General features: G+C 56.0%; 1 protein-coding gene across 3 annotated transcripts in view; it reads right to left on the bottom strand.

The window, feature by feature from the left end:
- Positions 1 to 603: 603 nt before the first annotated feature.
- RGMA (repulsive guidance molecule BMP co-receptor a) overlaps positions 604 to 14956 on the bottom strand; it is a 49095-nt gene continuing 34742 nt past the window's right edge. For 2 of the 3 annotated variants that reach the window (XM_017875232.1, XM_017875230.1), the window contains 2 exons: positions 8900 to 9414; positions 604 to 2900 (listed from right to left, as the gene is read on the bottom strand). In XM_017875232.1, the coding sequence (XP_017730721.1) occupies positions 2193 to 2900; positions 8900 to 9217 (1026 nt within the window). In that variant the 5' untranslated portion in view covers positions 9218 to 9414 and the 3' untranslated portion in view covers positions 604 to 2192. The remainder of the gene's footprint in view (positions 2901 to 8899; positions 9415 to 14956) is intronic. The other variant, XM_017875231.1, reaches the window with a different exon arrangement.

The following is a 14956-nucleotide window of genomic DNA, read 5'->3' as shown; positions in this document are numbered from 1 at the left end:
ATGATCCACCCGCCTCGGCCTCCCAAAGTGCTGCAATTACAGGCTTGAGCCACCACGCCTGACTCCCACTGGGTAGTTTTTACAGATGAAATGTGATCACAGCTGGCAATAAACCTGGTCCCACAATGACATGGACAGCAGCCTCCTCTGCAGTGCCCCTGCTCCACCCAGGCTATATGAAGTTGGGCAGGGAGGGTGGCAGGCAGTCCCACAGCTGGGGCTCTAGGCTGACAGTGGTGGCTGAGACAGAGTCATCCCAGATCTCAGGCCAGCCCACTCATCTCATCCCAGAGGGCACCGTATGTCTCTCCACCGTGTGGTCACCTGTCTCCATGACTGGGTTCCACTGTCACTAGAACAAGAGGACCTGGGCCTGCCAAGCTCCAAAGACAGCTCATCGTGAGGAGGAAAAGTAATTTTACAGAAGCAACGTGTGGTGGCTGTTATACTGCTGCACCTTCTACATGCCTTCATGACACACGCACGCACACATGGGCGTGCACACACACACACACACTTGCTGCAGGGGACCCCACCACCAAAGTCCATCCTCCACCCCCCTCAAGGGAGCCAAAGTCTGTTCAGAAAACAAACTCCAACATGTCTAAAAGAAAATAACAAAAAAAAACCTTTACTTGCATTTAGCCATTAATAAATAATTTACAGTATGTACACGCGGTGACACTCCACACAGGTCGCAGACACGTGGACGCAGTGAGGGGTCCCCACTTCCAAGCAGAACGTGAGCAAACACAACCAAAATAAAGTGCTTCACTTTTTACTTCCAACATAGGGACCATCTAAAACCAGCAGGGAGAGGGAGGGGCCGGGCCCCCAGCACCTTCCCACCGCCCACATGGTTCTGGCAGAGGGAGCAGGACCTCTTGGAGGGAGGGGGAGACACATGTTCTGCAGCCTCCTGGCCAGTGTATGAGAGGTCCCTGGGGAACAGCAGAGGGGCTGCCGTGGATGCTGATGGGTGGGGAGGGTGTGGGGCTGTAAGGTTGCTGGCGGGATCACCCTCTGGGGCCTGGCTGCACTTTTGGGAGCGAAGCCTGGCTTTGTGCTGTGGGCACAGCAGCACAGGTGGGACTGTTCTGGGCTCCTGGATGAGCACCCCGGGCTGAAATGAGGCGGGAGCCAGTGGCAAGTCTCTCCTGGCTGTGTGGCCACAGGGCTTAAGGGAAGAGATTAGAGGTTGGAGACCCTGCCAGGGATGCTCAGGGCTGAGAAGCCTAAGACCCTGCTCCTCTCCCCAGACTCCACACGTGGGTGGACTGGGTGGGGGCTCTTGGGGTTGTGAGGAGGAAGCAGAGGATCAGGGCAGGCCAGCTGGCCCCATCCACTGGGTCTCCTGCCACACCCTGGGGCCCAGGCTCCCCTGCCTAGGAGCTCTTGCATCTGCAGAAGGGAGAGAGGAACAGAAGTCAAGGATCTCTTCTCTGTTTAGACATTTAGAACCATGCACTTCAACTCTCTAAGCACAGGGTGGAAGGGGCGGGGGCCCAGGTCAAAGATGGGCAGCTGAGCAGGTGCCTGAAAACCAGGACCTGCACTGGTACCCACAGCAGCCAGGTGAGCATGGGCAGGGAGGCCACAGGCAAGAAGGCACCAGGTGGGCACCACCTACTGGCCAAAAGCTTCCATCAGTCCGCTAAGGTGCCAAGCAGCGCCCCAGGGGTGCCCTGCCTGGGGCCGAGCCCCAAGGATGCCTGTGTGGCTGGGGTGACCCCGCTGGCCTAGGGGTTTCGAGTGTGCTCTCGTGTAAGAGTGTGTGCGTGCATGTGGCGGGCATAGGGGGCCCCACGGATCAGCGAGCAGCAGTCGGCCGGGCCTTTCAGTGCATTGCGAGAAGGAGCTGACTGACGGTTCCCAGTGTCTCTCTGGTGGGGGCGGGGGGCTTCAGTCTGAGGGGCTGTTTTGCACATTCACACTGCGGGGGCGGGGCGAGGGGAGCTGCTCTCCCTCTCACACAGCTCTACTGTCACAAACATCACGGCACCAGTCACCACAACCTTGTCACGTGCACTAGAGGGGGAGGGGTCCATGCCTGAGCCCTTGGCAGCAGGCAGTCCCTGGCGTTCTATGGGGCCATGGGGGATATGCCAGGAGATCTGCACCCTGTTGGCGGTCCCAGCCCAGATGGGGAAGCTGAGGGGACAGAGCCTGTGCCTCCCTCCACATCTACGCATCTAGCAGAACACCAGGAGCAGGGCCAGGAGCAGGATGAGGGCACCCAGGAGAGGCTGAGGGGCCAGAGGCAGCCCTGCAGCCGCCCTGCCCGGCAGGTCCTGAGTCCTCTCGTACAGGTGCAGTTTGTCTTTGTTGGAGTGGAGCATCTTGACATCCTCCAAGGCGTAGTAGGCAGCCAGTGTGAAGTTCACATCACCCGTGGTGAGGAGGTCGAAGACGCAGGCCTGGTAGTACAGGTCCTCCACTGGCAGCTTCTCCTTGCACTTGGCCACGGCTGTCTCATATGGGAAGGTCTCAGGAGCTGTGGGTGCAGGGCTGGCAGCTGCCAGCCTGTGGGCGCCGGTGCCCTCAGTATTGGTGTGGAAGGCCTGGAAGTCGATCTGCTGGTTGAGGGGGCAGCCCCGCAGGCAGAGGTAGAGGCCCTGGCTGTCCCAGTCCTCCACAGCATTGACCACTTCCTCCGGCATGCGGACAGCAAAGGTCAGGTAGCGGCCCACCTGGCGCACCACGATGGTGGTGCCGATGTACTTGGCCTGGATCTCCACGTGCTGGCCTGACACCTTCTCAGTGATCTTCAGGCTGTTGGCCCCGTGCTTGTCCCCACCGTTCTTAGAGCCATCCACGAAGGCAGCTGGGAGCTCGTCCATCTCAGCCTGGTACACCTTCTGGTCCACGCACTCCTGGAAATTCTTGAAGATGATGGTGAGCTGCCGGGGAAAGGGGCAGAGGAGAGTAGGTGAGGCATAGTGGGAGGAGGCCCAGTCCCACACTTAAGATGCTCTAGACTGAGAGGAGGGCACAAAGGATCCCCAGGGATGCCCCGGACACTCCTTTCCCCAGGTTGGACAGATCAGTTCCACCTGCGCAGCTGTGCACTTCACGTTCTTTAAAACAACTTGCCCTTTTACTTTAAAAGTGACTTAGAAAATGTTAGGCCACTACCCGAAGTAGGAAACTAGCTCTTTTACTATTATATAGGGAAGCAAACCACAAAATAAAAGCATAGATAATTAAAAATAAAAGGTTAAAAATCCAGTGTGGTAGGCTGAATAATGGCTCCCAAGGAGAACATGCCCTAATCCCCGTAACCCAGGAATGTTCCCTTAGATGGCAAAAGGGACTCTACAGATGTGATTAGGTTAAGAACGCTGAGATGAAGAGATTATTCTGGATTACCTGGGTGGGCCCTAGATGGAATCACAAGTATCTTTATAAGGAGGCAGAGGGAGATTTGACTAACTAGGACAGAGAAGATGATGTGATCAACAAGGCAGAGATTGGAATGATGTGGTCACAAACCAAGGGATGCTGGCAACCACCAAAACCTGGCAACAGCAATGAATGGATTCTCCCCTGGAGTCTCCAGGAGGACCAGCCCTGCTGATTCCTTGATTTTATCCCCATGAGACATATTCTCAACTTCTGGCCTCCACAATTATAAAACATTTCTGTTGGTTTGAACCACTCAGTTTAGGCTAATCTGCTGCAGTGGCAATAGGAAATGAGTATGGTTTGCAAACATCATCTTGCATGATGACAGTGGTACTGGAGCACAATTCCTGACAAAGAACCCAAGCAAATGTCTGAACATTACAGCAGGTGGAATGGAGGGAAATTATGCCGAAAGAAAGAATGAATAAGGCAAAATCCATGCAAGCAGGCAGAGGCAAGTAGAAGCCACTGTCTCAAGGCTGCTGAAAGGGGTCCCCAAGCTGGGCCATGGACGAGGGGAACAGGAAAGAAGGTGCTGGTCGGTAAAAGGGAGATGGACGTTCCAGGCTGAACGCGCAACCTTGGCCAGGGTTGGAGGAGGGAACTCCTTTCTGCTAGAGCCTGTGGCCGGGGTGAAGGGCTGAACTGAGCTGCTGGAGGAGCAGCTGGCTGGGTGGCACTGTTCTCCTCCTGAGAGCCAAACACAGGTGCACTGGATGCATTCAGCAGGCACTGCATGTATTACTTCTAGTCTCGTGTGACACTGCAAGGGTCAGTGACATTACTCCCACCACTAAGCCCCAGCCCCTCAACCCTCTGTAGGTCAGAGTTCACCCCTCCCCACCCAGGAAAGGGTCTGGCCAGCTAGCTGGCTGGCCGGCTGACAGAGCTCCCAAGGGATCCCACCGCAACCCGGCCTCAGAGGGTCTGCAGGCTGAAGGGGTCCGAACAAGGCGGAGCTGCTGCGGACATGCAGTCATTCTCTGCCTGGGCACTTCGGGGAGGCATGAGGACTGCCTGGCCGGCTCTCCGGGTAGAGGGCAAGGCCACTAAGCGCCAAGGGAGTTTCTGGCCTAACAGCAGATGTGTGGTGAGGGCACAGTGTGAGGTGCTAGAAAGCAACATAAAATAAAAAGCTGCTCTGATGGGGAAGGGAAGGCAGGGAAACTAGAGAAGGACCTCAGCTCAGGCAGGAGAGTCGCAGAAAGGTGGAAAGTGGGGTCTGGCCAAGGATGTAGCAAGAGGCCATCCGGTCCTCTGGGGCCCGGAGGCCAGGGGTGCAGCATAGTGGCCTCAGTTTGGGGCAGGCTGGCCCAGGGTCATAGCCTCAGGGCCAGGTGCAAAGAGGCCTGAGGGCTGGAAAGGGGGTTCCAGGGGGCCACAGAACCTTCTAGGTAATACAAGCCAGTGGGGTAGAGAGCCACTAGAGGTGTCCCTGGCTGTGTTGCTGTGGCTTTGTGGGTTCCCCATATTGGCATAAAGCTTTGGGGTGACGAGGTGGGGAGAACTGGTAGCCTGAGGGGTGTGGAACCCCCACAAGAACAGAGGGAGACCCTAGGCCAAGGCTTCTGAGGAAGGAAAATCCTGTCCTCTCACCGTGTTAGTCAGAAAGGCAAGGCTGGGAGGAGCTGAACGAGGAGCAGACCGCCGGAGGACTGTAAAAGAAATGGCAGTCTTTTCATGAGCCCATTCATCTCGGACACCCAGCGCTGTGCTTTCTGTGCCTGATGGAGACTGCCTGGGGCCGCGGCTCTGTGGGAGTCCATGGAGCACAACACAGGGAGGACCCCAAGGGCACAGCTTCTTGAGCACTGGACTCGATTTCCTCACCTCCCTTCCTATAGGGGTCCGAGCGTGGCCCCAGGACATGGCACACTTCCGGTTTGCTGTGGAATGTCAAAGATGGCTGTAGCCTCTCCATCCAAGCATGGAGCCCTAAACCTGGAACCTGATGAAATTGCTGCTACTCTGCCATTCCTGACCTATGGAAATGGCAACTTCATACGGTTCAACCTCCTACTTCTTCCTTCTTTCCACCCACTGGCCAGCCCACCTCAGTGTGGAGGCCGCCTGGGGGGGCCGGAGGTGGGCCAGCCAGGGTGGTCTGGGCCGTGGGTGGTCCTGCCATGGGGGGAGGAAGGGGGACTCTGGTGTCCCTGCCTGGTGTGCAGGGCCACACAGACACTGGGGGGGGGGGGCGTCCTGCTTTCCAAGTGCCATCAGTCTCCCTGGAACAGGAAAGGCTGGTTTCGCTCTAACCACCATCTCTCAGAGACAGCCTCCTGGAAGGCTGACAGGCTGCTTGACTCTTCTTGGCACCGGTACCAGGGACTCAACCACAAGTAACAGCATGAAGGGGGCCTGTCGAAAGCTGGCGGCTCACTGCCAACACAGCCACGGGCGGGCTGCTGTTCCTGCCTCTGCTGCTCCCCTTCTGAAGGGGCCCTGGCCCTTTCCACTGCACCGGGCACGAGGTAGAGCCCAGGCTGCATCTGCTACTATTTACAGAGCACCAACTCCATGCCACGGCCGGTGCTGGGGGCTGGGGGTACACAAGGGAGAAGATCCCTACGCTCCAGAGTGTCACAGATTAAACAAATGAATCATGCAGAGGGACAGGCTGGCAAGTGCTATGGGGAAAACTAACCAGCGGGGAAAGGAAGGGGAAGGCACAGGACTCGAGTTCCTGTCCTCTCCTGAGTCTCAGTTTCTTTGTCTGTAAAATGGGTACTAGCAGCACAGCTGGAAAAAGGAGATGGAGGACAGGTCTGGGCACAGAAGGCTGTCCCACAGCAGTAACAAACTGGCTAAAATGTCCACGTGGAAAACATCAGATCTTGATCGCCCACAACAACAGAGGGATTGGCTGATTGGCTGATACTGCCAGTATCATGGGCCCCTAGTGATGTCCAGGTGTTTGGGGCCAGCTTCATGCACACAGAGCTTGAACAGGAAGCTTCTGCACAAGGCAAATCTCATGGCTGCAAGGTCAGGGTCAGGCCAGGCAGGGGCTGGACACACTCTGGGAACCCTGAGGAGAGGCCTTCAAGGGCAGGTGTGTAGGGACAGGTGGAGTCTGGCTGGCTGAGAGAGGAAAGGGGAGTGGGTTCCAGTGGGTGGCAGAGTCTGGCAGGCCCAGAGGGCTCTGTTGGTGGTGGTCGAGGTGGTCACAGAAGCCCAGAGGCCTCATCATCGTGGAGATGAAAGTCCCTTGCCTTTCCCTGCTCCCTGCAGACACCAGGCTGCTCTCCCACTCTGCCTGCTTTGGATGCTGACTCCTCTTTCCCTCCATCGGAAACGCACGCTGTGCTTCACGGGTGAGCTTGGTGGATGGGCTCCCCAGTTCTCTGGACAGAGCCAAGGCTCCCAGTGGCCTTCAACATCCTGCTGCCCCAACCCCCATCACCAGCTCCCCTTTGCTGGTCTTTGCTCTTCACTAGTCTGGGAGCTTTTGGGAGGGAAGGCAACAACTAGCTCAGAGGGTGGCACAGATGCAGCATCTGGTAAGTGTTTGCTCCATCAATGAGCGAACAAACACACCTGAGTAACGGAGGCCTGAAAGACAGGCGAGGGCAGGCCAAAGGTGCCTGAAGCCAGCCACCGATGTTCTCACCGGGGGACCACAATACCCCCAGTCTGGCCTGAGTTCTGAGACTGACTTGGTCACAGACACTGACGCTGTCACTGTCTGGTCTCCAGCAGAGCCTGGTTGACAGGGCTGAGCTCTCAGCCTGCTGAGATCAAAGGTGGCCTTCGGTTGCAGCAGAAACGGGCTGGGTTGGTGAAGCTCTGCTTCATACTCTTCTGGAAGCCTCCATGCTGGGATAAGAAGGGAAGTTCTCCCTTCACTGCTCGGGCAGTTCTGCTGTCCACAGTGCCCAGAATCGAGCCTGGATCAGAGCAGGCATTTGAAAAATGTGGGTCAAGTGAATGAATGAAATATAAGAAGGAATGAATGACCAGTCCTTTCACATGTGGTTTGTGGATAGCATCGCTGTGCTCCAGGTCCCGGTGTGCCTCAGCTAAGAGCTGAGGGTGGTGCCGTGAGCCCAGGCACACTGCCCCAGCCTGCAGGCTCCTGCTCCACCCCGTCACATTGCCCCCACCCATAATGGGGGCAGCAGCCCAGCCTCCCTGAGCACAAACCACAAATCCTCCCCGGTATGCGGCTTGGCTCTATTGTCACATTTGGTGCTTCTACTCCCTGGGGTCTGGAGGAGCAAGCCACCTGGGGTCCACATCCCTCTCACATCCTCAGACCTTCCTGTGTGCCCTGCCAGCACCTGGGAGCCTGCAGGATGGGACAGGGAGGCCAGGTCCCCTCCAAAGCGTGCTGTTGCCTGGATTTAGAAGCTGCAGCCTCAGGCTCCTGACGTCCGTCTGTCTTGGCTCTCAGGAGGGTGCGTGGTGGGGAGGTGCAGGGGCTGTGGGGGAGGTGGCTGGGTCCTTGATGCAGGCCCTGAGTCTACAGAGGGCTGCGGGGGCACAGGGTGGAGTGTACCGGCTGCAAGTCTTCTCCATTAGGCGTCATGGTCTGGTGCCAAGGGCCTGCTTGGGAATCCACAGGGTGAAGACCTGCTTGTTTCCCGCCCAGCCAGGGCCCACAGAGAGACCCCCTGGAGGCAGGCAATGGCCACCGGAGCAGAGGGAAGTGGCAGGGATGGAGTATTTCCCTGGCTGCCAGGTCACCTCGCTGTCCTCCTCTGGGTGTGGAGGGGTGGGAAGGAACAGAAACACCCTTGTGGTAAGCCTGGCACTGCCCAACACACGGCCTTCCAACTGGCTCTTCCTAGGAAAACAGACCCACTGCTGCTTCGCCAAGCTGGAAACCCCGGGGGCACGGGTAGGCCGGGCACTGGGGAGGACGGACGTGTCCCCATCGCCTGAACTGGGAGCCACCAGCTTCCTTCCTGGCCTCGAGGCTTTGCCCTCTGGCTAAGTCTGAATATGAGATCACAGGACATCCCCCCCAAAAGCGGGTAGGGGAGGGATAGCCTGGGGTAGACAGCAGCGTCCACTTGCATGGGCCCATGGCTGTGTGTGTGACTGCCTCTGGCTGTGGCCCCATGAGCAGGACCTGAGTCCTGCTGCCCACATGCTAAGGCCTCCTTGGGTTGGAAAACCAGCAGCCCTCAGTAGCCTCGTGGGGTCGCTGAGAACATGCCAGGTTCTGGAGTCACCTGGGCCTGGGGCAAATTCTAGCTCAGCATCCCAGCTGACTATGCACTTGGGGTGGGAAGGTCACTTGGCCTCCTAGAGCGTCAGGCTCCCCATCTGTGAAATGGAGCTATGCCAGCCAGGCCGGGCTGGCTCAGGGAAGGAGGGAGGAAGCTGAGATCCAGCCCTTGGGATGCTCAGGGAGAGTGCTCCTGTGTCCCCACTGTGCTCCATCTTCCCCCATTTCCAGGCACCCGAGGCCCCCTCAGCCTCTCAGTGTCCACGCGGGGCAGAGAAAGGGCAGGGCTGTGCCCTACAGCTGCCCCCTCTCCCTTACCTTGCTGGTGGCAGTGGCTGCTGAGCCGGGCAGCACAGGTGTGTTGGTGACCTGCACGTTCAGGTAATTATTGTCGATGAGCGGCCAGGCGCCCTGTACCTTGCAGGTCTGGAAGCGGTCTGTGAAAGTCCTGAGGTGCGGGTCCCCGAAGAGGCCACAGTGAGTGTAGTTGGGGGTGGCTGAGTGCTTGTGAAAGCTCTTCTCATAATGGCAGATCTCGGGGCTGTCCGAGCGCTCCTGGCTGTCTCCGGCTGGCGGGAGCGTGCGCAGGCGTGGCTGCGAGGTGGGGCCATCCTTGGAGCAGTTGTGCTGGCTCATGAGGTCCTCTATGCCATGGACGGCCGAGTGGTAGGCCAGGTCACCCCGGCAGGTGCGGGCTGTCCGCCGTGTGCACAGGGCGTAGCTGCGCAAGGCTGCGCAGAACTCGGGGGTGTCGTCCGAGGCTGGGGCGTGGCTGCCCGACGTGGCGCTCCAGAACTCAGAGTTGCACTTGAGGATCTTGCACGGCGAGGTGGCTGAGGAGAAAGGAATGAATAGGCTGTCTGGGTGCAGTCTGGCAACTCCAGCCTCTGCTACCATCTGTGGGGCAGGGAAGCAGCCACACATTGCATGAGGACATCTCATCTAGGGCAGAGCCACCCACGCCACACACAGATGGTGAAAAACTTCTTGCGAGTGGTAGGAAAAGGGGTCCTTTTACCCAGCCTATAGCGACCCCAAGTGGACAAGCAGGCTGAAAGGGAAGTGGTCACTGTTTGAGGGAGCAGGACTTTGGAAGCTGACAGGCCACCCTGGGGCCTTTGACATTTATATACACTTTCATGGCCATCCCCAAGAATTTTGGCTAAAGCAATAGGAATCTGGCAGGGAATTAGCCCCACTATTAAATATATGTCCCTAGTCCTGGTACTGTATGACCTTATATAAATGACCTCCTGTCTTTGTGCCCTGTTATACTTATCTGGAAGATAGGATAATGTGTGTGAAGTGATTTATCACATATAAAGGATTTAGTCTGGCCCCAGGATTCACAGCCAAAACTCAACGAATGTTGCCTGGTATGAGTGCTCCATTAGCCCTGGCCATAGAGGAGCTGGCTTCCCTCAGGCTCACCGTAGCCCCCATCCTTCTCTGTCCTGCTCGGAGAAGCAAGCTGAGAAGCAACCGAGAGTAGTAACCTTGGATCCCTCACAAGCTTTGAGACTTTAGTGACAATTAGCCAAAATGACCATGCCCCAGAACTATGGCTTTAACACACCTAATCTCGACACATAGAACCTGCCCTTTTCTGGCCTTCCTCTGCACAGCCCATAGTGACCACAAGGGGCTAGGCACACACCTGCAGCAGAAGTTTCTACATGGATTCCAGGAGAGAGGGGCCAGCAGACCAGCTGGGAGATCCAGCCTCTGGGGTCATAGCCCAGTGCTGGTCGGGGTGGTCTCCAGCGGGAAAGGGAGCCTCAGCACTCCTGTCGGGGCCACTAACTTGGCCTGTGACCTTAGAAAAAAAGTCAGTTTGTTTCTCTGGTGCTGGTTTTACCTATAAAATTGAGTTGCACATAAAACCAAAAACAGACATCTTTGAGGGCAGGCTAATGCAAGCACAAGTACCTACCTATCCCAGCAGCCTTGTGTGAACCCAGTCTGCACTGTGCAGCCCTGGACCTGGGTGATCTCTCTTGCCTCTGCAGGTGGGTGGGCACCATTCTACTGGAGCATAAGTCACCTTCCCAGGTCACAGACCTGGGCATGGGGGAGTCAGTGCTCATCTGAAATTTGGGCTCTCCCCCTCATGTGACCTGTGTTTGCCATACTGCCAGTAACAAGGTAATTTCGGGTGATACGTAACTGAACACTTTGTCTTTTAATTTGAGAAGTCATACCTTTATTTAAATGTGCATTAAGAAAAAAAATTGCTGGGTATGGTGGCTCATGCCTGTAATCCCAGAACTTTTTGGGAGGCCAAGGCAGGCAGATCATATGAGGTCAGGAGTTCGAGACCAGCCTGGCCAACACGGTGAAACCCCATCTCTACCAAAATACAAAATTAGCTGGGCCTGGTGGCATGCACCTGTAATCCCAGCTACTCAGGAGGCTGAGGCACGAGAACTGCTTGAACCCGGGAGACAGAGGTTGCAGCGAGCTGAGATGGTGCCACTGTACTCCAGCCTGGGAGACAGAGCAAGACTACATCTCAAAAAAAAAAAAAAAAAAAAAAAAAAAAAAAAAAAAGAAAAAAAATTGATGTACGAGCTACAGATTTTCCATTTTATTAGCTTTATTTAAATTAAAGTATGCTCACTTAAAGGGTCAGATTAGGTAAATGACAGTCAGGTGGTGCCTGCTTGATATGGTTTGGCTGTGTCCTCACCCAAATCTCACCTTTAATTGTAATAATCTCCACATGTCAAGGGTGGGGCCAGGTAGAGATAACTGAATCAGGAGGCCATTTCCCCCATACTGTTCTGGTGGTAGTGAATAAGTCTCACGAGATCTGATGGTTTTATAAATGGGAGTTCCCCTGCATGTGCTCTCTTGCCTGCTGCCATGTAAGATGTGCCTTTGCTTCTCCTTTGCCTTCTGCCATGATTGTGAGGCCTCCCCAGCCATGTGGAACTGTGAGTCCATTAAACCTCTTTCCTTTATAAATTACCCAGTCTTGGGTATGTCTTTATCAGCAGTGTGAGAACAGACTAATACACCACTATAAAGGGGTGCTATAGCAGATATGTGGGGAGCACTGGCGAGATCCCCCCATGTAGTCTTCCTCCTACACAGGTGTGCTCCTGAGGACAGGTCTCCCTCCCAAGGTAATGAGAAGATTCTCTTGCTCTGTTGTCTTCATGTCTCCTTTACCTGTACAAGATGTGGAAGGGCTCAACCTACCTGTAGGCTTCGAAATGTTGATGTGATCTGTGTGGGACAAGGTAGCTTCCTTGCTGCCCCCTGATAAAGCTGGTAGAGGAGGTGAGTGGAGTGGGGTGTATAGGGAGGGAGTACTATGCAGAACAAGCGTTTGGAGGGACCCAGCGCGCAGGAACTGACTGGTGCAGCGGCCTGCACACAATGCCTGTCCCGGCAGCCTCATTAATTCCAGGAGCCGGGTGTGCTGACCTGACATTCTGCCTCCTCAGAATCATGCAGATGTGGCCATCAGAGAAAATCAACCGGAAGGAACACTGGTCTCCTGTTAACTGATGGCCACGCTCAGGCTCTGGTTTACCTCTGGCCCTTACTGCGACCAAAGTAGAAAAAGGACACTGCCTGTCCCTTTAGAGCAGGCCCCACTGCAACACAAGCAGGAGCTGTACTGTGCTCTGACTCTCCACCAGGACGGAATCTGGTAGAACCTAGGAGAGCAGGGACTGTGAAGTCCCAGCTGGTTGGCTCTGTCCCAGCTCCGGCGCTGCAGGCGGTACAGGCCTTCCCCATTGCATCTTCCCGGTGCGACTGCCATCCCCAGCTCAGGGGAAAGCTGGGCTCTGCTGGGCTGACTTCTTGCCCAAGTCTCACTTCGAGGAAGTGAGTCAGGGCACGACATGAATCCAGCCATTGGACCTGTGAGTTCATGCCCCTGCAGCCACACATCATCACATAGCCTCATGAGCACACTCCCGATTCCCTCCACCACGGGTGGGCTCCAACCTCTCCTGCAAGACCCATCTTATGACACTGTGCTCCGACCAGCCTCCTGGCAGTGTCAGGCCGGTGCCCAGGTATGGTTCTACACTCCAAATGGGCAACTCCGCAGGCTCCTGAATTTTAAGTGGACTGGCTTTGTGATTGGGATCTGTTATCTCCACAGCCTTGAAAACTATTCTCAGAGCAGTACCCCAGTTACAGAACTCTGGGGTATGTGGGGAATTCATGACAGAAATCCCACCCAGGTACTCCGGAAAGGGGTCCCTCACATGCTCCAGGGCTGTGGAGTGCGATCCGGTAGCCCCAGATGAGGCTGTACTGGGTGGCCCGGGACCCAGTTCAGCAGGCCCCAGCGGGCCAGGGGTTCTGCAATTTTACCAGGTTCCCAGGAGAGGCCCATGCTGCTGGTCTGCGGCCCACTTTGAGTAGTGAGGCTTCAGAGTTGGTTCACCTTCTTTTCAGCAGTCACAAGGGGCCAAGCTAGAGCCTGATGGAGTCCGGCCAGCCTGGAGTGTGTGAAGGCGACATTTCCCCAGGATGGGGAGGCGGCTGGTGGCGAAGGTTCAGAGAAGGGGGCTGCAGGCAGAGGGGTGGTGAGAGGCAGACAGCCCCCAGGAGCAAACAGCGGGGATGTGGCTGCCTTACCCCTGATGCAGAGCGGCTAAGAAGCGCCTGAGACAAGGCCCTTTCACTTCTCCATTCCACATGGGCACCTTCTCCCATTCCTCTCCTCCTCCCAGAGCCCACCCACTCTAAGAATAAGACCACCCCTCACCCAGCAGGCGTAGCTGTCTGCCTGCCACTCAAAGATGGTGGCAGAGGTCACTCTCTGGAACCCTTGCACCCAGGAACCAGGGTCCCTGTCTCCCCCACTCCTCTGTAGGCTTCAGGATCCTGGTGGTGGGGTGAGCTCCTTGCCTCACTATTCCCTCCAAGCTCTGCTAGCCCCAGCTCTGGGTGGGATGAGGGCCAGCACAGGCCCCGAAGGGAGGTGTCTGGTTCAAAGTCCCACTCTGTCCCCTACCAGTAGTTTCGGGAACTTGACTCAGCCTCAGTTTCCTTAACTGTCAAGTAGAGACTGTGTCCACCTTAAAGCGTCGCTGAGGATATGAAGAGATGTACATGGCATGCCTTGAGCCCCAGGTGCATCCAACAAACAGGGTCCCCCACAAAGGCCACAGTGGGGAACAATGCTTGCTGCCCCCAGAGGTCAGAGGTTCGAAGTCACGGGCTTCTGGGATGGGAAGGGCACTGGAGGCAGCCTCCCCTCCCTGGTCAAGCTCCAGCAGACATGGCATCTCTCCTTTTCCCTCCTTCCCCAGGGTAGGCCCTGCTGGCGCTCACTCTCAGGGCACAGTGCATTCCACCTGGATCCAGGTCCCCCAACTCCTGGCAGCTCCTTCAATCCACTGACTGCCCAGGATCAGTCAACGGTCATGACTGTCAAGGGGGCCTCGCTTCCCATGGGCACCAGGTGGCTTTACCCCACTGCCTCACTCACCCCCAGGGAGAGCGCTATAGACTGAACTTTGTCCCCCTAAATGTGTAGGTTGAAGTCCTAACCCCTTATGGGATGACATTTGGGAGGTAATTAGGTTTAGATGAGGTCATGGGAGTGGAGCCCCCATGACAGGGTTGGTACCCTTAAAATAAAGACACTTGGAAGAACGCCAAGCATTCTCTTTCCCTGCCCCCTCTCCCACCTCCTGCCATGTGAGGATATAATGAGAAATCCACCGTCTGAGAGCCAGGAGGAGGGCCCTCTCTCCAGAACTGGACTATGCTGGTACCGGATCTAGGACTTCCCACCTTCAGAACGCTGAGAAAATAAATGTCTGTTGTTTAAGCCTCCTAGGCTGGGGTATTTTCTTATGGTGGCCAAGCTGAAGAGACAGTCATAGAGGGAAACTTGGCCGCCTCCCTCCTCTCCTTCCTGCACCCTCCCAAGTCACCTCTGCGGAAGCTGCCAGTATCAGTGGAGACATTTGTTTGGCCAGAGACCAAAGGAGCAGACTGACTTAACTTCACCTACCCCATTTTCCCATTTCCTGACAAGGACGTGTTTTCGCCCAGGGATTGCTCAGGCCTGGGATGATTCCCTTGGCTCTTCACAGGGAGGGACTACGGGGTGGCACATCGAGCTCTCATCCCTCTGCTGGGAGACTGCTGTACCCCACAGCCTGTGTGGTCCAGTCTCCACGCCCTTGCTCCTGACAGAGAGCACTTGGTTTCCCGCCTGTCACAACCCCTTCCTTCCCCAAGTTTTCACGGCATCCTAAAATGCCTCTTCTGCGGAGACATTTTCTGGGAAAAGATGCAGTCAGAAACTGGGTTCTGAAGCACAATTTCAACAAGTTTGCCTTTGTCCTTGTTAATGAGTAAATGAAGAGACCTTGGATTCTATATGAGAAAGAA

This window comes from Rhinopithecus bieti, unplaced genomic scaffold (assembly GCF_001698545.2).
Source record: "Rhinopithecus bieti isolate Rb0 unplaced genomic scaffold, ASM169854v2 scaffold_9696, whole genome shotgun sequence".
Classification (NCBI taxonomy): domain Eukaryota; kingdom Metazoa; phylum Chordata; class Mammalia; order Primates; family Cercopithecidae; genus Rhinopithecus; species Rhinopithecus bieti.
The sequence above is the reverse complement of the archived record's forward strand: the minus strand, read 5'-3'. Positions and strand labels throughout refer to the sequence as shown.